The sequence below is a fragment of the Phoxinus phoxinus genome, assembly GCF_949152265.1.
Source record: "Phoxinus phoxinus genome assembly, chromosome: 24".
Lineage (NCBI taxonomy): Eukaryota > Metazoa > Chordata > Actinopteri > Cypriniformes > Leuciscidae > Phoxinus > Phoxinus phoxinus.
In genome coordinates this window covers 5,605,660-5,626,842 of record NC_136899.1, presented here as the reverse complement: position 1 = coordinate 5,626,842, position 21,183 = coordinate 5,605,660, and the positions used below count along the sequence as shown (strand labels likewise).

Sequence of the window (21,183 nt, the reverse complement as noted above, 5' to 3'; positions counted from 1 at the left end):
CCACTGTTTGCATCTTGACCCAAACTGATATGAGAGCCACTGAGTCCAGGGACTGTATAACGGTCATCAGTGTGGCCTTTTCTGATGATCTAATTAGGACTGGCTTCCCAGTCAGAGACAGCACAGCCATTACAGACTCCTGCAGCCCGACGGCACTTCAATCTGTTTCTCACACATGGCGTAATAAACACTAGGGCATTCAAACCCACCCGAGCATTGTGCAGATGGGGTTTGTTTACACGTTATCATGACGTTCTTTTTTTTTTTTTTTTTTTTTTTGTGTGTGTGTGGCATGGAAACTAGCTTTGATGTGATTTGAACCCAACAGTCTGTCCGCATTCAGCTCTTTTGTCGTGTCGTTCTGATAGACTACATGTGAAGCCGACCGACAATGCCAAGTTGGAATGAACCGGAGATAAATATTTAGAAACAACCGACAGACGAAAATTCTCTTTCGCATTGGAGCGTTTAGACTTTTTTTACACAATAACATTAAGTCAGTCAGCGATCCAGTGCTGTGTTTTGGCAGTTGCGAGTTTCTTGCACTAGCTAAATGCATTCGGCTCCTGAGGTCTTGTCTCGTCATGCCTCCACTGACTGATTTCAGCTTGTTAATTGATCGCTTCACAGTCATTGAATCGCAGCCCCCACACCTGATAATTAACAAGATAATTACTCCAGTCAAAAACTGACATATTTAACAAGCGATTTCACCTTACAACACCAAAGCCCTCCCACGGGAGCCGCCGTCACTGGTGTGTTTTCTCAATTGAATACAAAACAGGGAGACAAAATGGATGCTTTTGTCATTTGCCATCTTTCTTTACGTGCTTCCCGCATAGGCCATGAGTGGGCTTTCCTGAGTATATAATTCCAGACTCCTGAAGAGTCCCGTGCCCAAAGGGGTTTGCGGGGATTAAATGTGCCGTTCTGTTGAAGAGTGAAGTGCTGATTGTGGGTACGCTTTGCTCTGATCTGTCCTTCAATTTTCCGGCAGTGAGATGGAGAGCAGAAATGAGTCTGGGTTTATCTCCCAGAGCAGGGAGCAATCCCTTCCGGACCAACGACGACCCCTCATTCCCACACAAAAAAATGGGATACAGTTGCTGACTAACATTCATCTGTGTTGATTTCCATGCACACCACAATGGGAAGTCTTTATATATATCTTTACCACTGATTTATAATATTGAAAATTTTATTTTTATATTGTGGTCTGTTGACAAAAATACATTCTGTAAAAACCTCCAACCCTAATAAAAATGTTGAAACTGGCTTTATCCAATGTTCAGATTTCTGTTCTGGAAATGTATGCTAATTAGTGCAGATTTTATTCGATAATGCCTCATTTGCACATGACATTCCAGAAAATTTGTAATACAAAACAGTTTTTTAAATGTATACTGTGATTAATCAACTGGTTAAGTATGGTGATATATTAGTTTTTACCCTGTTCACCTGTGGTGTCTTGATTTAAAATAAAAACCTTTCCATGAAATCCACTGTCCTTACTCTCCAAGACACTCTTCCAGCTCCCAACTTGGTTTCTTTTGTAATTTTGTCTGGCTCAACTAGACAGTGGGCGGAGTAGTTAGTTAAAATATTATTTGCCAACAAGATGAGCTAATTGCACCCAGTGTAAAAAGACACTCTGTTAAAGTCCCCATGAAATAAAAATTGAAGTTTTTTTATGTCAGCATTACTGTTATCAAAAAGCATTCAAAACATACAGTCTCTCACTTCCACCGAAATAGATCAATGATTTTGATGATATCACTCTGCACTTAAGCTTTTCATCAGATTTCCTGTCCAATCAAATGCTCTCTAGAATCTAAACCGTCCCGCTCCCAAATAGACGCTAAAGCTGCAGCTAAAATCAGTCAACTTGTTCACATTTACTATTTTCTACATTGTGAGTGGCACATAGTACACTATATAGGGGAGAGGGAAAGATTCAGACAGTGTAAATATGCTTACCATTGGGGTGAATTAAGTGGTTTCACATTAGTGTCACGTGAACCGCCGCAGCGCTCACAGTCTGCTCCGGTCCAGAGACACGACAGCACAGAGCGGATCGAATGTGCGAGTCGGCGCAGACCTCAATATCTACCGGACTCATTTGAATTCTGCACAGAATGCTATATTTAAAAGTGATATGGAGGAGATTAGGAGGAAACTATGGCTTTATCAAGCTCAGCGGCTCTGGCTGAGCTGTGATAAACTAAACGCTATTGGCTGTTTTAAAAAAGGGGAGGGGCTTTTTGATATGCCCCGTCCTGTCTTCCTGTTTCAGTGGAAAATACGTCAACATTGACTAATGCTGTGCATTTCAAGGCACTTCAGTGGGTCTTTAAGAAAATGTTTTTTGTATTGTAAAGTTCAATAGGTAAAGTGCTACACAGAACCTATCATAATTTAGTTATGCCGGTCTTCTTTATTCCCTTGAGTTTAAGTTTCTGCTTCGGCTGGTTTGTATGAATTGCAGAAAAATAGCTTGCCTGGATGGAGGCCGTAGAACTGTGAAAGGAAGTCGTGACCTTGGGACTCGAGCTGTGTTTATCAAAAAGATTTATAGATGTGTTCGAAGTAATGGCACAAAGAAAATCAGCACCTCAGGCAAGCTAAAACCCAGAAGCCTCCCTGCAACATTTGCACGCTCTTTAGTACACTTGCTCCTGGTCGTTGTTTTTTGCATGAGGGATGTACAGTGACCTCTGACCTCGCTCTACATTCCCATGCAGATATCTGTAGGGCATACTGATTAAACGACTGCAACTCCAACTGCAAGGGGATAAACACTCTTTTCTCCTGGACCAGACCGATCTGGCTTTTGTCCAAACTCGCACAGCTCTTCAGCTGCATAAAATCAGCACAGCTGTGATGACTTTGGCCACAGATGACCTGTCGTGCACAACAGGGATCCACGAGAGCCTGGGTCGTGGGAGCAGAATGAGGCTGATGTTCGAAACGGTTATTTACGATCAGCTTTAATCTAGAATCTTTCCAGAATTACACCTATTTCATATTTAGTTCATTTAAAAGTGAAGTGGGTCATTTTTTGTGTCACTAAACAGAATGAAGAAATAATGCAATGTTTCCTCTTGAGGAATTAAGAGGTCAGGGATTCCTCAAACTCTGTTCAGAATTGAGCTAGTTTAGAACCATTTTACAAATGCTTTTGCAAGGCTCGAGAGTATTATATCTGTCTATCTGTCACAGAGGAAAACGGCATCTTTATTATTTGTCTTTGGCAGAGACCTTTAGTTGGAAATGTCACTCAGCTATGAGGAGATCTGAGGTGTTTAACTCTGATGTTGGGAGAGATTTGCTTTAAAGCTGATATTCTCTGCGGGTTGATGAGACACAAAACACTGGATTTGTTAGGCTTTGCCGCTGTCGGCTATGAATACACATGCAGGTATGAAGTATATTCTTTTCTATCTTATATGTAATCCTTCATGTGCCTTAGAAGAGCTTACATTGTAATTATTGGTGCTTCCTGAAGGAAAGTGTCAATATGTAGGGATATAAAACCATAAACATTATACCTGAAGTTATCTCAAATAATGTGGCTCATTGAGAATTGGTGTAATATTCAAGTTATTAGACTTTTTGTTAGGCAGACAAAAAAATGGTGGAAAAATCCCATAGACTCGCATTGAAGGATTTACTCTTTAATCTAACTATTTAAATGTAGATCAATGCATTTAGTTTTACTGCAATGGATTTAAAAAAATAATAATCTTCAGTGTTGCCTCAAGATTTTTTTATTTTTTTCCAATTTTAACCGAAAATAGATTAAAATATTTTCAGATTAGGATTTTTTTGCAGTGTGGCACCAGGCACATTTTGTACAAAAAGAGTAAAAATCTAATTAAAATAATTATCCATCATTCCTGTCATTCATTCCCCGGCGTGAGGAATGTGATGTCAATAATCAGGCGATACAGAGGGATGTTTATCCAGAATGCAGGTGAAATGTCATGTGTGGTATTAGTGAATAAATCTCCTCCTTCCGTCAGCCGACAATTTTTATCCCATGTTTTTGTGTTTTCCGTGCCACTTAATCTGCAAAGTGAAATATCATCTTGCCGACTAAATAGTCTGTAGTAGCTAGTGAAGGTTTATCAGAATGCTTCTGTACCTGTGTTTCTAGTTTATCGTCACTTTACCAGGCTCTCCGCTTTGCATCGGGAACCTTCTATATGTTATATTGGCTAAGTCTGTTAGGATGAACTCGTTCATGGCTGCCACTTTGTCTTTAGAAACAGAAGGGATGGAAGGGTTTATGGTTTTACCGAAACTCATTTCAGCATAATTTAAACCATTCGGTGTGTTCTGCCAGCCTTGGAAATGTTTCAGATGATCAGTGCCAGGTTTGACTTTGCTTTGGCTCCTGGAAATCAGACAATTTGACTGTTTTGAATCAAATCTGAGTACTGCCATCGGGCTGATGCGAGAAATGAGGTGACGGAGAAATAGACAGCCATCTATTCTGTTATTAAGGTGCTATCAGTGAATCTGCGTTCAGTGCTGAGAATCATTTTAATTTGCATAGTTCTACTACGGGAGCCCTGATGGCCTCAGTGTGAAATAAAGTAAGATGTCTGGCTACATGGGAATGGCTGGCAAAGTGACATACTGTGAAACTGAGTTTACAGCGTGGACAATTTCCAATCTGTGGCATAATGACCTATCAAAATCATAATTGCAGCAATACAAAGCTCTTGACCTTAAACTTAGACATTTATCAGTTTCTATAGCAAGGGAGGAGTTAAGTGAGGATCTATATGCTGCCTCTAATTGAGCCTTCGCTAAGCCCGCCTTAATATGTTACTGACCAATCCTATCGTAGCAACTGTTGTCATCCATTATTTATCAGACAATACTTTTACTCTTTTTCTAATGCAAGTCTTGAAATCATGTGTTTAATTGACCGTTCGCAAAATCCACGCCCCTTAGTTATTGTTACTACGCCCGTCAAACAATTGAGAACCATAGCCATGGCTGGGTTGAGCTCCATACATTAAGTGATTGGTTTTGGAGTAATGCAGCAGACATATCCTCCAGGGCACGACAGAAAGTATAGACATAATAGCGCACGGGAGCACATGCACAAAACAGTTTTGTAAAATTATATATCAATCATTTTTATTTGATCATATATCATTTTACAAAACTGTTTTGCGCATGTGCTCCCGCGCGCGCTATTTCAGTCACAACACTGCAATCAGAGGACGCGCTGAAACATCAACTCTCTGTGCTGTTCTCTTCATTCATAACTCGTAGCCGACTGAGAAGGACATATTTGTGTGAATAGTTGTGCAACTGCGCAAACTTTGTTTTGAAGTTTAATGTTTGAGTTCCAGAGGAATTTGTGACTGTGTACCTGTTCAACCACATCAAAGTTTCGTAATTAGTAAGTCCGTGCTCTTTCTCTTTTTTTTCTCTTGTTTGCTGACTGATGAGGGGGCCGCAGTGCCGTAGTGAAACGGTGTTTGTACATGTAGCCTATTTTTTAATAATAGTTGCAAGCAATCATAAAATACAGCAAGTTTTAAGCCCGTGCAGACCCCACTGCCATAGGCGCATCGTTTCACTATCTTGCTGAAATCGGAATGTTTGACGGAGGTCCTTCTCCTAGTTACAGTTGCTGAGCTAGGATTGGACGAGAACCGTTCGAGGGCGGGGTTTTGCGAACGGTCAATTGTTTTCAAACATTGTAAAAACTTAAGGAACCTTTACACTAATGTTATTTTATCCTTCGCTAAGGTCCAGCTTAAAATGTTACTCTTACTAATCCTACCATAGCAACTTTTGCCATCCGTCATATTATCAGACAAGATTTTAGTCTTTTTTTATAATGTACGTATATGAAAGTACTATGTGTTTAATTGTTGCAAGCATTGTACAAACTTTTGGGACACACAAATGTTATTTTAACCTTCGCTAAGTCCCTCCTTAAAATGTTACTGACCACATCTAAAGCTTGTCTGAGTACATTAACCAAATGGGGCGGAGCTTAACAAAGGTTCAGTTGTGCACTTCTGGAATTCAATTATGTCGTTTCCTGTCATATGAATGAATCAGATCAGACTGGGCATTGCTTCTGTCCCCCAGAGAGCAGTTCAGGAGGTCTGGACCATTCTGAAAGACTCCAGATGGATCTGGCAAACGCCGTGTCAGCACTTTGCCCTCAACCTCTGGTTGCCATCGCACCAGAGCACCAGCCACTGAGACAATTAGTGACCTGGACAGAACAGACACAACAGAGTCAACCGTTTCTGTCTGCCCAGCTGCTCAACAGACAACAGCAGCTGTATTTAGAGTTTCCCCATCCTGGCCAATTCCACACCAGCCTCTCTGGTCTTAATTAGTGATGACGGGCAGTAAATGGTGTGTTGTTATGGCCATTAAACTTTTCACCCACTGTTAGCATCATTGGCTACGCCACCCATAAGCCACCGCTGCATCTGTCTCCACAGTTACAGAGGAACAGGGCTCTTCCTCCCAGACTGGACCGGTTCTCGGAAACTTCTGCCAATAGCTCACCGCAGTGCCAGTGACTTTTTCATGAACTCTGAGCTGCCCCATGATCTGTCTGAATCTAGACATGTAGCCAAAGTCCCTTTAAGGCATGTCAGCACACTTGGCAGCGATTTTGATAATAGCTAAGTCCTCGTATCTATGTGAATGAGGAAAGATCGACTTAAAGTTATCATTGGCTGAATTTTTTCAGCATCATTAATCCAGTCTTCAGTGTCACATGATCCTTCAGAAACTATTCTAGATTTGCTGCACGAAAAACATTTCTTATTATTGTGATGTTGAAAATGTCTGCTTCTTTATATTTTTTGTGGAAACATGTTAAATTTTGTTGCAGGATTCTTTCTCGAATAGGTTAAAAGAACAGCATTTATTTGAAATAGATTTTTTTTGTCATTTATAAATGTCTTCACTATCACTTTTATCAATTTTATGCATTTTTATTAAATAAAATGCAATTTTATGCTCGATAAAATTATTAATTAGTTTAAAAAAAAATGACTTAGCCCAAACTTCAATGCTAATGATTTAACTGGGTTTTTTTTTTTTTTTCATTTTCTGCAAAGAAACATTATTTGCTTGTGATTTCTGTGCTGTAATCATCTAATGCCCTGGTTTACTCTCAGATGTGGAGAAATCATTAAAGCTGTGTTTTATCTCCCCTAGTGCTGCAAATCTTCAACCTCAGATTACCTACAGTCATTAATCCCGAATGAAAGCAAAGAAGATGAATTTTAATGAATTGCATTGAATACTTGGTTTAGTATGTAAACAGAATCATTCACTGTGATATCCATCAGTAAGGCTTGGTTTGTGGGGATTGGGTGTGGGCGACCAGGTCACACAGCAAGGTTATAGATCCATAGTCATATGGAAGGAACCCTATTTGTCCTGTACCACGTAGCACACGGCTATATATAACACACAGGACAGTCAAGCCCAGGTCGTATTTCAAAGCTGTCTTAGTGAACCTGAATAGTTATAGCACGTTGAATGTGCAATCAATCAAATCAGTTAAATTATCACATTATGCACTATTGTGTATCAAATTTCCATACGGCATTATTCAGAGAACGTGTGACGAAGTGTGTACGTGCGCCCGCAAACGTGAGTGATTGTGTACTTTTGTGTATCAGTGACCTTCATTTCATCACCAGAGTGAAATGTGTGTGTGTGTGTGGGGGGGGGTTCAGGATAAATGGGATTGTTAGGGTTGAGTGACAGTTGAGTGTCGGTTGAATCTTTACCAATTATCAATCTAACGTCTCCACTGAAGTGTTACTGAACAAAATAGGAGTTGAATATTTAATGAATTTCTTTCCCTTTCCCCATCTATCTATCTTTTTTTCCATCTGCCCTCTCTCTGTTTAGTTTAGGAAGGCAATTAAACTCAGCATATGACCTGTAACCTGAAGCTTTGACTGACCTTCATACCGCAGTAACATTTGTGAGATATTGTGTCCCGGTTTGGTGCTTAGCATTCGCTCGGTAAACAAGCTGCACTTTATTTCAAAGCTGCCAGCGCATTGTGTACGCCCGTGGCAGCGTGGATAAATGCGGTTTCGTGACGAGACTCGAAGTTGCAAACATGATTTTCATTATGCCACAGATGGTCACTTCAAATCAGCCCAAGTCGCTCCTTTTTTGTGAGTGCCAGCTCAAAAATCTCTTTCCATCCCACTGTTTTTCATCACAGCTGTTCACAGATTTCACCACTTGCTTAAAATGTAAAGCCCAGGTCAAATAATTTCTAAAGTACAGCTTTCATACTTCATGAAACATGCTAATAAGTACTCATCTATAGTTTGATTTTGATTCATTTGGATTCTGATTCATAAGCCCTTGATTCAGTAGGGTTTGGTTTGGTTTTTTTTTTTATGTGTGTTTTATCTGATTTTGATTTTGACTTGACTTGATTTTATATTAATTTGATTCTGATGAATTTGGGTGCATCTCCAGATTTGATCACAAACCCTTAATTCGATTCATTATGATTTGATTTGATTAAATTATTATTATCATTAGTTTGGTTCGAAACGCTTCTAACTTGATACATTAAAAAAAATATTAATATGCTATTATTATAAAAACAATTTTAAAATATGATATGCTATTACAGAGTTAAGTCGGCACAACTGAACTAAAAGTTTAAACTTTAAATTGCATTTCTTGTGTAAAATTGTAACGGGGTTGTTAAAAAAATATTATAATATCATAAACTCTTCCGTTATAAACTCCCATTTAAAAGCTCTGAATGGGTCTGCATAAAGTTTGGGTTTATAGTTTTCTTTAGATTAATACAAATGTTATTCACTCTGAAAAAAAAACATTTTTTTTAAGAACTGTTCACTGAAAGGTTCTTAGGGGAACCAAAAATGGTTCTTCTATGGCATCACTGTGAAAATCCCCTTTTGAAATCTTTATATTTAAGAGTGTACCCATAATTCTTTGCAAACATTTGCAGTTTTTTTTTTTTTCATTTAAATTATATATATATATATTGAATGTGTAAAGCTGACATCCCACTTGCATTTCCAAACTGATAAACAGCTTGCACACTAAAAGCATTTAAGTCTTTTTATTACTCACCTTATGCATTCATATTACCTATTTAACGCATGAATCTGTTTTAGTGCTTCAGAAGAATAGACACAGGGCACTAAGTGTTATTAAAACAGTGTGAAAATGATTTCTGACAGATGGAGTGAATCTGACCAACGGAATTCTTTAATTATTGCACTAAACATTAGTGTGTGTGTGTGTGTGTGTCTGTGTGTGTGTGTGTGTGTGTGTGTGTGTGTGTGTGTGTGTGTGTGTGTGTGTGTGTGTGTGTGTGTGTGTGTGTGTGTGTGTGTGTGTGTGACTGGAGAGGATTAGGGCAGCCCTGTGATGTGCTGTATTGCCACGCTTTGAGTTAATGCACCGTAAGCCAGACATTTATCTCGGGAGGTTTGTGCCTGACTGTGACTGCTAGTTGTCCATATATACTTTAGAGTTACAAACCAATCCATTACAGACCTGACCACAAAAAGGACCATTAATAATGTTAACAGTAATCAGTGGTGTTTGCTAAGGCAAGCATAACTATTATCAATGCTCATACTTTGGGTTAGCATTTCAAACTTACCCCTGGACCAAAGAATTAAAAGGATCGATAACCCAAAAATTAAAATTCGGTTATCATTTTCTAACCTGACTGTCATTTTTCTTCTGTTGAACACAACTTTAGATATTGTGAAGAATGATGGGATCCAAACAACATTAAATTGACATTCATTGGAAGGACAAAAACACTGAGACTTTTAAAAAATATCTTTGTTCCAAAGATGAAAGTCACAATACACATTGTTTCAAAGCAGCTTAACACAAAATCATGATGTTGATGTTTATAGTATCTTAATATCGCCGTATTCGCATGTATAGCAGTTCGGTGATAAAATAAAAATTCGACAATGCAAGCAATCAAAAAAGTCATACAGTTTTGTAAAAACATGAGGTTGAGTAAATTATGACAGAATTTACATTTTTGGAAGAACTATCCCTTTAAATTTCTATAGTCGTGATTGAAATCAGTGGTTACTTTCATTTTCTAAGTTAATCTCAGATTTATGATTTTTGCCTGGTGAGAAGAAAAGAAAAATCCATGCAAAAGTGCAGCAATCATACACTCCAGCACACGCTCATACTAATATTCCAGGGCGTGAGAGTGCAAATCTTGCTTATGTGTGTGTTGCTCTTTAGTATCAGTAATTTTCAGGTCTGTTCTACACTAAACCTTAGGTGACGACATCATGTCCAGAGCTTAGTAATCACCCAGTACATGCTCTGTATGGCACAGACAGGACGATGAGAGATTATCAAAAGGACACGGGAGAAGTCACAAATTATTTAAAGTGTAGTGTGTAATATAGCTGTTTGTGAAGGTAGAAGGTCTGCAAATTGTTTTCCAAGAGATAGAACCGATTCTGAACCTGAAACGAGGAGTCGTCATCAGCAATTCCAGTCTTACTTCTTGCTCGAATCGCCCTCAAACATTATCTGCGTTTACACGGACACCTTTTGTTTCAATTCATTCCGACTGATGTATCCGTACGTGGTGTTTACATGAACGCTAAATAAAGTGATCATTTTGATGACGTGAACTTTTAAAATAGCATATTTAAATTGGATGAAATAGGCAAAAAATACATTTTACAATAAATCACATTTTGGATTAATGGAATGATTGAATTGTAGACTTCTTGTAGGATTCTGTTGTTTCTTTTCCTCTGAAGTACTTCATTGTTCTCTCTTTGCTGTTCTTCTTTGTCTAATCTCATTTCTGGCTCCATTAATTAGTTTATTATCTCCCTGGCTGTGTTTTAGTGATGTGAAGGTTGGTCTAACCCTCCTGCTTTTGGTTAATACAGTGCAACAGATGTCCCGTGACTGTGACTGTACACATTAGGAAACATTAGGGCTAATGAGTAAAAAAAAAAAATGCCTCATTAAATATCCTGGTTTGCACACATTCATTTGTGTGACTTCAACTTTTTTTAAATGATGGAAACTCTTCGTCTTTTAAAATAGACATGCAAGATTACATCCATTCAGTATTTTGGTCACTGGTTTACACATCCGTCAAAGTTCAGTTTGCGGTAGCTATTGGAGCCACTGCATCATTTCATGTTTCAATCCTGTATGTGCACATAAGTAATTCTGCCAGAATCCAATTAGAGAACCGTTAAAGGGGATTATGGCACACTTAGTCCTGCTCTCTCCCAACCTGATTAGAGGGTTTATAAAGCTTTTACAGTGTTGTTCTTCACAGACAGGTTTAAACCCGATGAGCTTGAGAAGATCAGCCAAACATCGTTTTTCTTGCTTCATCCGCCACTATGCTTTGGTTTTGGAAAGGCTTAACACACTGAACCTGTTGCTGACAGGTTCAGATCCATCTCTGGTCTGGTGAGCAGAGATTTATCACTACTGAGATTAGAGAAGTGCATGGGCGTGTTTTTGGGACCATTAAAGGGATAGTTCACCCAAAAATGAAAATGTTGTCATTACTCACTTAAAAATGTTGGGTTAAAAATAACCCAACGAGTAACCCAACTATGGGGTGGTATAGCACCTTCCCAACTGTGGGTTATTTTAACCCAACGCATTGGGTTATTACTGGAAATTACCCAACGATTTGGAAAAATCACTCAACATTTTTTTGAAAATAACCCAACTTAATGACCCAATATGTGTAACCCAGCGGTTGGGTTAAAAAAATAACCCACCGTTTTTTACTGTGTATACTCATCCTCAAGTTGTTTCAAACCTGTATTTTCTTTGTTCTATTAAACACAAAATAAGATATTTCAAAGAATGTTGGTAACCAAACAGTTGACAGCAGCCATTGACTTCCATTGTATTATTTTTCCTACCACGCCAATGGCTATACCGTTGACTGTTTGATTACCAACATTATTTAAAATATCTTGATTCTTGGTTAATAGAACAAAGAAACTCACAGGCTTGAAACAAATTGAGGGTAGATGATGACAGAATTATCTAAAAACCCCCATTATTTTGTCACTAAACCACAGAAAATTATCATATATTGTTTCAGTTGTAAAGTAAGTATAAGTTAAAGTGTTATCATGGTTGTATTGAATTTGCTTATTTTAATTTGAACAATACTTTTAATTCATTGTCTTTGGACAGGATTATTTTCAATAATTACACTAATTAAAAAAAAATTTTTTACAGAAGTGTGAATTTGAGAGGTGCTTAGCTCATAAAATTTTTTAAACCAAAATTACTATAATTTTTTCTCTATGATTTCAACACTTTGTAGGTTTTTCTTTAGATTTTTGGTTAAAATATGACTTGAATATATATACTGTATTTTTTTAATACACATTGAGATTATGCAAGAAGCACAAATTTGAATCTGGCATTTAACATTTCCTAATCCCATTCCCATTTCTTCCCCTCTAAGTAGCCGGAAATAAATACATTGTGTTAGCTGTTGAAATTTGAGACCAAACAGGTTTAAAAGATTTTAAGGCTTATGAGTTGTTTATTTTGTCAGTTTGATCTTTGGAGGTTAAGGTGGAGTCACTGGAGAATATTATGTCATTCTTCTCAATCCAAGCGGATTCTGGTGCCTTTGGCCCAGTAGAGTATTTGTCCCTGTGGGCCTCTAGTTGTGAGTCGGAATTAAAGACCTAATGGGAAATTGGGGTGCTGACCCGTCTTCCTTTCTAAAACCACATCCGGTTCTAGATTTAGGCACTGATTTTTTATGACCTGATTACCAGCATATCCTTGTGGTCCAGTCCCCCACTATGCGGAAGGAAGGCATTTGGGCCCCCCTGTGGAAGCCACATATGTTTCAATGCTACATGTGCCAGTCGACTGACGCATCGCAAATCACCACAGCAACCTCAGCGGTGCCGGAACTCGAGAGTCACGTGATGTTCAGCATCATAGAGTTTGAGCTCACCAGCTCCGTCAAGGTCACAGTAAACAGTCCACTCAGCGCAAACACATTCATTCAGTCCCCCTTGAGAAAAAACTCACATCAACATGCATTACCATGTAACCCCATTACTGTACATCAACAACATAACATCATGCAGCCATGCTGTTCTGTGCAAGACAACTTTACACAGTCACAGTGTTTTAGATTTTTTTTTCTTTCATATAACAACAAAGCACAACAATTTGTGTGTGTGTGCGCGCGCGCGCGCGCGTGTGTGTGTGTGTGTGTGTGTTAAATAATGAAATACTAGTAAATATTTTTTAATCTATTTAAATTTCATCCTTCATTTTATCAAATATTTTCTATTTACATTTTTCCTCCAATATAATTTTTCAATGTTAAATTAGGCTTACTTTGTTCAGTATTGCTGTTTGCAACATGATAACGTCAAACTCCTTTTGAATTAATTGTGAATCAAAGTTACTTCCTAAGTAGAATTTGTAATTGCTATAGATATGAGTGTCTATTTCAAGAAGGAAACGTCTGCCAGTACAATGATGCATAAAACTCAAGCCAGACATGGACGTCTTGACTAAATCTTGTGTCCTCAGACATTCAGCAGCTCTTGTGTATTTTCTAGAAGTCAGTAAAGTGTGATAATGGCTCATATCTTCAATGACTGACCTTAAAACAGACCGTCCACTGACCTTTTGTGGAGAGAGAAAGATGGAGATATCTCAGCGTGGGGGAGGGTGGAAAGGATGAGGGAATGTGTTGGTTTTTGGCAATGTGAGTTAATTCATTTGTGTGTGTGTGTGTGTGTGTGTGTGTGTGTGTGTGTGTGTGTGTGTGTGTGTGTGTGTGTGTGTGTGTGTGTGTGTGTGTGTGTGTGTGTGTGTGTGTGTGTGTGTGTGTGTGTGTGTGTGTGTGTGTGTGTGTGTGTGTGTGTGTGTGTAATACATTAAAAGAGAAAGGAAAAGGTGGGAGACAAGATTAAAGGAAGGATTAAAAGTGACCTTGCCGTGTCATAGAGGTGAAAAAAGGCAGGAAGCCCACACATCGTCACGTCACTCCAGAGGTCTGCATTTTAATAGCGTTTCCCTGTTCATGCTGTATCAGATACTCCATTGAACAATCTGGTTGTGACGCCCTTGAGATCTGGAGCCTCTGCACAGACTTCAGCACTTACAAGACAAGGTTATTCCCATCCAAGTCTGTATACAAGAAGAAAAAAAACGATACAATTAAATTCACTATTTAACAAATATACACTAAAGTTTCTATTTTTATACATATGTGTTTATCATATTTTAATATATTATTTATATTGTATTTTTGAATATATATATATGTATGTAAATAATAAATAAAAATATGTATTTATTATACACACACACACACATATATATATATTATTTACTGATATAAATAAATATACTTTTTAATTTATATATATATACAGGTGAAACTATTGAAAATTAGGAAAATTTTAGTTTTTTCATTTATTTCAGTAATTCAACTTAAAAGGTGAAACTGATAAATTATATAGACTCATTACATACAAAGGGAGATATTTCAAGCCTTTATTTGTTATAAATTTGATGATTATGGCTTACAGCTTATGAAAACCCCAAATTCAAAATTAGAATATTGTATAGCCATAATCATCAAAATAACAAATAAGGCTTGAAATATCTCACTTTGCATGTAATGTGTCTATATAATTATATTAGTTTCACCTTTTAAGTTGAATTACTGAAATAAATGAACTTTTTATGAGTTTCACCTGTATATATATATATATATATATATATATATATATATATTTAAAAGTATATTTATTTATTATTTAGTAATTTACACACAGACACACACGCAGACACACATGCACGCACACACACACACACACACACACACACACACACACACACACACACACACACACACACACACACACACACACACACACACACACACACATTTGGCTAAAAGTAAAGTTATCTTAGGAGTCAAAATCATTAATGTTGCCTACATTTTTGGAGTGCTGGAAATTGCTGTCTATTGGAAGCTCATAAGTTTTTGTAGTAGAGCTGTAGAGTTGTGCATAGAAGTCTTTCTTTAAGAGATTGCAGTCTTTTAACCCCTTAGGCTGGAGTTTATCAGAAGTCAAACATTCATGATGAGTCATCGGCACACATGCTCATTAGAAGCTGCTAATGAACAGGAAGCCTAGTGTGTGATATCACTGCTGGTCTGTTCGTACAACAGAATTTATAAGTCTGTCAGACAAAATATGACAGCGAATGAGCATTGAATAGAATGATATTTGCATACAGAGTTCGCCTTCGGCCAAACACACATACTCTGTGCAAATGCAAATATGCAAATGCAGTCACGAATCCTTGGCCAACGCAATGCATGCGCACAATCCTGTTGTACATAATGTACTTAATATACACTCACCGGCCACTTTATTAGGTACACCTTGCTAGTACCGGGTTGGACCCACTTTTGCTGTCAGAACTGCCTTAATTCTTTGTGGCATAGATTCAACAAGGTGCTGGAAACATTCCTCAGAGATTTCGGTCCATATTATTTACATGATGAGATTGAATTTATGTCATAGTATGTACTTTACACAGTCATTGAACTGAACTGAAGGAAAACCGAACTGACCTCAGCTGATCTGTGACACTCTTTTCTTTTTAGAGCTGCTCTATTGCAGAATTCAATTTTGTTTGCATCGTTATTTTTCTGTTTATCCCAATCTGTATTGTATAACGCGCTATATAAATATAGGTGACTTGACTTGACATGATAGCATCACATAGTTTATCGATTGCACATCCATGATGCAAATCTCCATTTCCACCACATCCCAAAAGTGCTCTATTAAATTGAGATCTGGTGATCTGCTCGTTAAAGCAAAACCGTTTCTCTCATTTAAAGATCTTGAGAAATTAATTCACGTTTTTATTTCATCGAGATTGGACTATTGTAACTCATTATATCTGGGAATTAGTCAGCAAACACTATCTTATTTACAATTTGTCCAAAATGCTACGGCCCGTTTTCTGTGCGAAAAAAACAGAAGAGAGAGCATATCACCCCGATTTTAAGATCATTGCACTGGTTACCAGTGTGTTACAGAGTAGAATTTAAAGTATTACTTTTAGTTTATAAATCTTTAAATGGATTAGCACCAACGTATCTAGTAGAATTATTAATGGAACAAAAGCCTGCAAGGTCTCTACGCTCTTCAAATCAGGCCTTACTGTCTACCCCAAAATCGCGGCTAAAGCGCAGAGGAGATCGAGCGTTCTGCATCGCTGCACCAAGACTTTGGAATACTCTCCCAATTAGCTTAAGACAGGCTCCATCTCTTACTATTTTTAAATCCAAACTTAAAACATTTTTATTTTCAAAAGCTTTTGATTAAAGACTGTCTTTTTGTATGTGCTTATGTTTTTTAAATATAAAGTTCCTTATTGATTTGTGAGTCTATGTGGAAAGCACATTGGTCAACAGCTGTTGTTTTTAATAGTGCTATACAAATAAATTGTCATTGTCATTGTCATTGGTGACTGTGCGGCCATTTGAGTATAGTGAACTAAGGCTGCGTTCACACTGCAGGGCTTAATGCTCAATTCCGATTTTTTGAAAAAATTAGATTTTTTTGCAAGGCCGTTCACATTTCCAATTAAATGCGACCGTTTGTGATCTCCTGTGTGAACGTGAAATGACCCAGAAGTGACCCGCATGTGCAGAAGAGTACTCCACGGTCAACGACGTCACTTGTTGTTTGCGGAAGTAGCTAAACATGGATGTCAACAGTTTGTTCCAGTCTTTAACCTCCTTGTATTTGGCTCGGAGGCTTTTAATTTTTCGCTGGCATTGGAGCCAGGATCGTCTGTAACCACGCTCGGCCATTTCGCTGGAAATGTTTTCATAAACCGCCCGGTTCCGATAAGAGCCCTCGAGTTTGGCCTGAATAGAGCTGTCCCCCCAAATATGAATTAAATCAGAAACCTCGTTTCCCTTCCATTGACTGGTCTCAGCATCGTCCGCCATAGTTGTTGTTTATCTTCTCATTCCCGCCTACTTCAACGCAGAATTATGACGTTTGCAGTGTATCAATGACGTGCGGGTCGGATACATGTGACCTGGCCGTTCAGACTGAAGTTGCATTTCAAAAGATCGGATACGTATCGGATTTGGACCACATACCCAAGTGGCCTGGGTCGCATTTGAAAAGATCGGATCGATGTCGTTCAGACTGTCATGAAAAGATCAGATACAGGTCGCATAGAGGCAAAAAAATCGGAATTGGGTCGTTTCAGCCTGCAGTGTGAACGTAGCCTTATTGTCATGTTCAAGAAACCAGTTTGAGATGGTTGTGTGTAAAAATCCCAGTAGATCCGCAGTTCTTGAAATACTCAGACCAACAACCATGCCACGTTCAGTCACTTTTTACATTTTGGAACACAACTACCCATGCATTCAAGCTTGCCTTGCTAGAAATCTTTATTCATATATATTTGCAAAGTTTTGGGCCCACAATGTTCATTACTCCAAAATAGATTGTAAAATTTGAATCTGAATGAAATGGCCTCAAATCTCACGAGATTTCCTGTTCTCAGTTTTTAGGGAAATACTTTGTATAGACAAACAACTGTTTAAAGTACGGACATTTGCATTTATCACATTTACATTTAAATATAATACAATCAAAATCTGCTGCATGCAGGTTTAGCCAATTTTGCGTGATGTTAGCCGCCGTACTATTATAGTAAACTCAAATTATGCTGTAGAAAACGTTGTGCTAGTGGGCGTGCTGACATCATAATCCATCCTTATCAACAACACATGCCGTTTTAAGAACAAAAACACACAATCAATAAAAGCAGTTCCCTGTTGACACCTGTCTGTTAGATGGACATTAAAAGTCAATTTCCCTGTAGTATTCAGCTCAAGGAAATTGCAACATGTTGATGCGTTTCAGCGTATCCCGTTCACTGACATTACAGAGCTCACACATTTACGTTCCTCAATTCCTTTAGCCCATAATTCTGATGCAGTCCTTCATTTGAAACATGCTTACTAAATCTGATCCCGTGGTCTAATGGTTTAATCATAAGCATCTAATCTGGCTCTTTCTCTGTATTAGAAAGGTCATACATTGTGCAGTCGTGGCCGAGCGGACGTGCACGCTTAAAGAATTTTTGCTCTTATCATTTCTGCTCCAGACAGATTCTGGGAAGTACTAATCCTCTAATGGGATGGCATTGAATTGGTGCATCGATTGCGTGTTTGTCTGAAGTAGGGGATTCCTTGGGGAACCAGGGGAATGTGTTTCTGCTCTGCCTCGTCTGTTTTGATAACATTGTTCAAGCAGCGTGTCCTCGACCCTGTTTCCGACGTCACGCTTTTCAGTTGAGCGAGAGCACTTCATTCAAATAACACAGCTGCCAACCACTTGAAGAGAGAAGACAGGAGGCCATTGAGAGGAAAGTCACGAGTTGCCATTTTTTGGTAGAAATGGACATAACTTAACTAAATGTGCAGCTACTCCCAAACTGACCAATGTAAATATTTGTTCATATTTATTTTTTATAATTCCATTTTTATTATCAGTATCAGGACAGTCACGGAACTGTTTTTTTTTTATCACATTTTTCAATGCTAATTTGTTAGCAAAACCTCGCAATTAAATAAACACTACTTCAAAGTAATTGTCAATATTAAAATATAAAAATTAAAGAAACAAATTAAGTGCAATATCAACTGGTTGAGTCAGTATTTATTATTTCCAGTATGGAATAAACACGGGTATTGTTATATTTACTAACAATATTTTCATGTTATTTGTATTTGTGGTTGTATTAAAATCTAGTGTTCACAAAAAGTGCCATTATACTACAATGTTGCCTTTTTTTTTTTTTTTGACATATTGCATGGTACTACCATGTTACCATTGTAATACAATATTGACTTTTTTGTTTGTTTTAACATGGTTTTTGGACATGTATTATGGTATTACCATGTATAGAGGGGAGATTTACTGTAGAACCATAGCATTTTTAATGTATTTTGAAAATACAATAGTAGGCTATATGAATTTCAGTGTATTATCGTATACAATCATATTGTCATAGTACCTTTGGTATATATATATATATATATATATATATACTATAGTACTGGGAAAAAAGCATATTGACATTGCATACTATTTACATGGAACTTGGAATACAATGGAATTTTCATGGTACCATGTCCAAAAATATCTGTCAAAAGTTAATCAGCAGATTCCGATTGCAGAATCCCGCTGCTGCACTAGAAAAGCACATGATTGAACAGAACTATGAATTTAAGTGCGCAGTGGATTAACTGCATGATTTCACCCTGCTTCATCACTGCATGCTGCTCTGGCTCGCGTGGTCCAGTCATTTGGGATGGGAATTGGGTCAAATTGTTTCCTGTGTTCTCCATTCATGCAAACACCCAGACCCATACAGAAAAATGTCTCTCTGCTGCTCACACCTGGGACATCACTGTTGGCCTTGTGATGTGGCTCTTTGTCCACATGAGTGAAGATCACTTCAGAGATGCTTTATGTGGCTCATAAACAAAACAGTGACGCATACTGTTCACTGAATTACAGCCATGTAGCTTGCACACTTCATGCTGCTCATTTTTTGACCAGTGGGAATCCAGAGAAAAAAATGCTGCTTAAAAAGTATAAAATATGTTTGCCTAAACATCTTTCATTTACCAAGGGGACTTTAAACTAAGACAAAGCAGGTGTTTCACAGTATATCTTTATTATAATACACTTTCAGTTGGTTTAGATAACAGCTGAACACGTTCAGCTTATTTACATCAGTTTATTTCAGAAAAGAATCTGGAGACTGTCAGCAATACAGAGCTCTTTTATCATCTTTAGCAATAAAGATGATGGATGAATCTGTTCTTTTTTGTCTCAAATGCATTCGGTAGCCACAAACCAACCACATGTTCACAGTTTGGGCTTTTAAACTGACTTTTAAAGCCTCTTACTGAAAACTTAAACTTGCCTCAAACTGCAAAAAGCTGATGACACCATTAAACCCATTGAGCACATGAACATTTTAATGTGATCTACATCAAGACTTGGTTTGAATCCACATTTTATTTTATTTTATTTATGTCATTATGTAAGGACAAAAGGCCCATAAAATCCATTTTTCCTAATCAAATTTGCTTTTTTTCCATTTCAGGCTGAGATGTTTGGTGAAACAGTTGGAGAGAGGTGAAGCTTCTGTTGTGGACCTGAAGAAAAACCTAGAATATGCTGCATCCGTTTTGGAGTCTGTCTATATCGAAGAGACGAGGTAAGCACAACTCTTGACACACATTGTGAATATCCTCACATGTTAAATCCTCACATTTGGGGTCAGAAGTCAGGTGTTAGAGGTATATGTCGTTCCTAGAGTTGGATAGTTTAATCCCTAAAGCTGCTCTTAAACCCCTATGTTGATTTAAAATAAAGATAGAAGAAGGATTGCAGTTCTGTAATGCTGTCTTCTCGCTGCAATGAGTGTTACAGTATTTAATGTGTTTTGTTTCAGTTGTTTGGACAGAAATGGAAAATTTGGCCACCATCTGAGAAGGACAAAAATTCTATATTTATTAACTCAACCTCATGTTTTTCCAAACATTTTGCAGAATGTACATGTTTTTGTTGTTGTTGATTTCTGTTGATGAATGGTGCTTTCAGACTTCAAAAAGGATGTAAAACACCATAAAAGTATCATAAATGTAGTACATACTGTAGTTCATCTCTATGCTATATTGTGTTTCCCATATATAACATTGTGAGAGGAAAAAATTATGAATTATTAACAGAAAGTCTTCTTGGCATTTTTATGAGAGAATTGGCAATGCCCTAATTTTTTTATCTTTTCTTTTTTCTTTCTTTTTTTATTTTCATTGAACAAATTGATTCTGTTGACAAAACCAGTTTAAAAGATTCAGTCGTGAATCTGACTATTGGGTTCTAATGATCAACTCACTGACTCAAAAACCAAATCATAGTAAAACTCAAACACAGATCAAAAATGACATAACCCTGATAATTGAGGTCAAAATTATGAAATACTATTTATGAGATAAAAAAAGTGAAATTATGACAAAAACTA

At 37.6% G+C, this 21,183-nt stretch overlaps 1 protein-coding gene across 10 annotated transcripts in view; it reads left to right on the top strand.

Moving 5' to 3' along the window:
* The window catches only part of pde1ca (phosphodiesterase 1C, calmodulin-dependent a), a 69,871-nt gene that overhangs the window by 25,437 nt on the left and 23,251 nt on the right, over window positions 1-21,183 (top strand). For all 10 annotated transcript variants that reach the window (XR_013796293.1, XR_013796294.1, XM_079601411.1 and 7 more), the window contains one exon: window positions 20,263-20,376. Coding sequence is in view for 8 of the 10 variants with exons in the window: in XM_079601411.1 (XP_079457537.1) it covers window positions 20,263-20,376 (114 nt within the window). In the remaining 2 variants the exon portion in view is untranslated. The remainder of the gene's footprint in view (window positions 1-20,262; window positions 20,377-21,183) is intronic.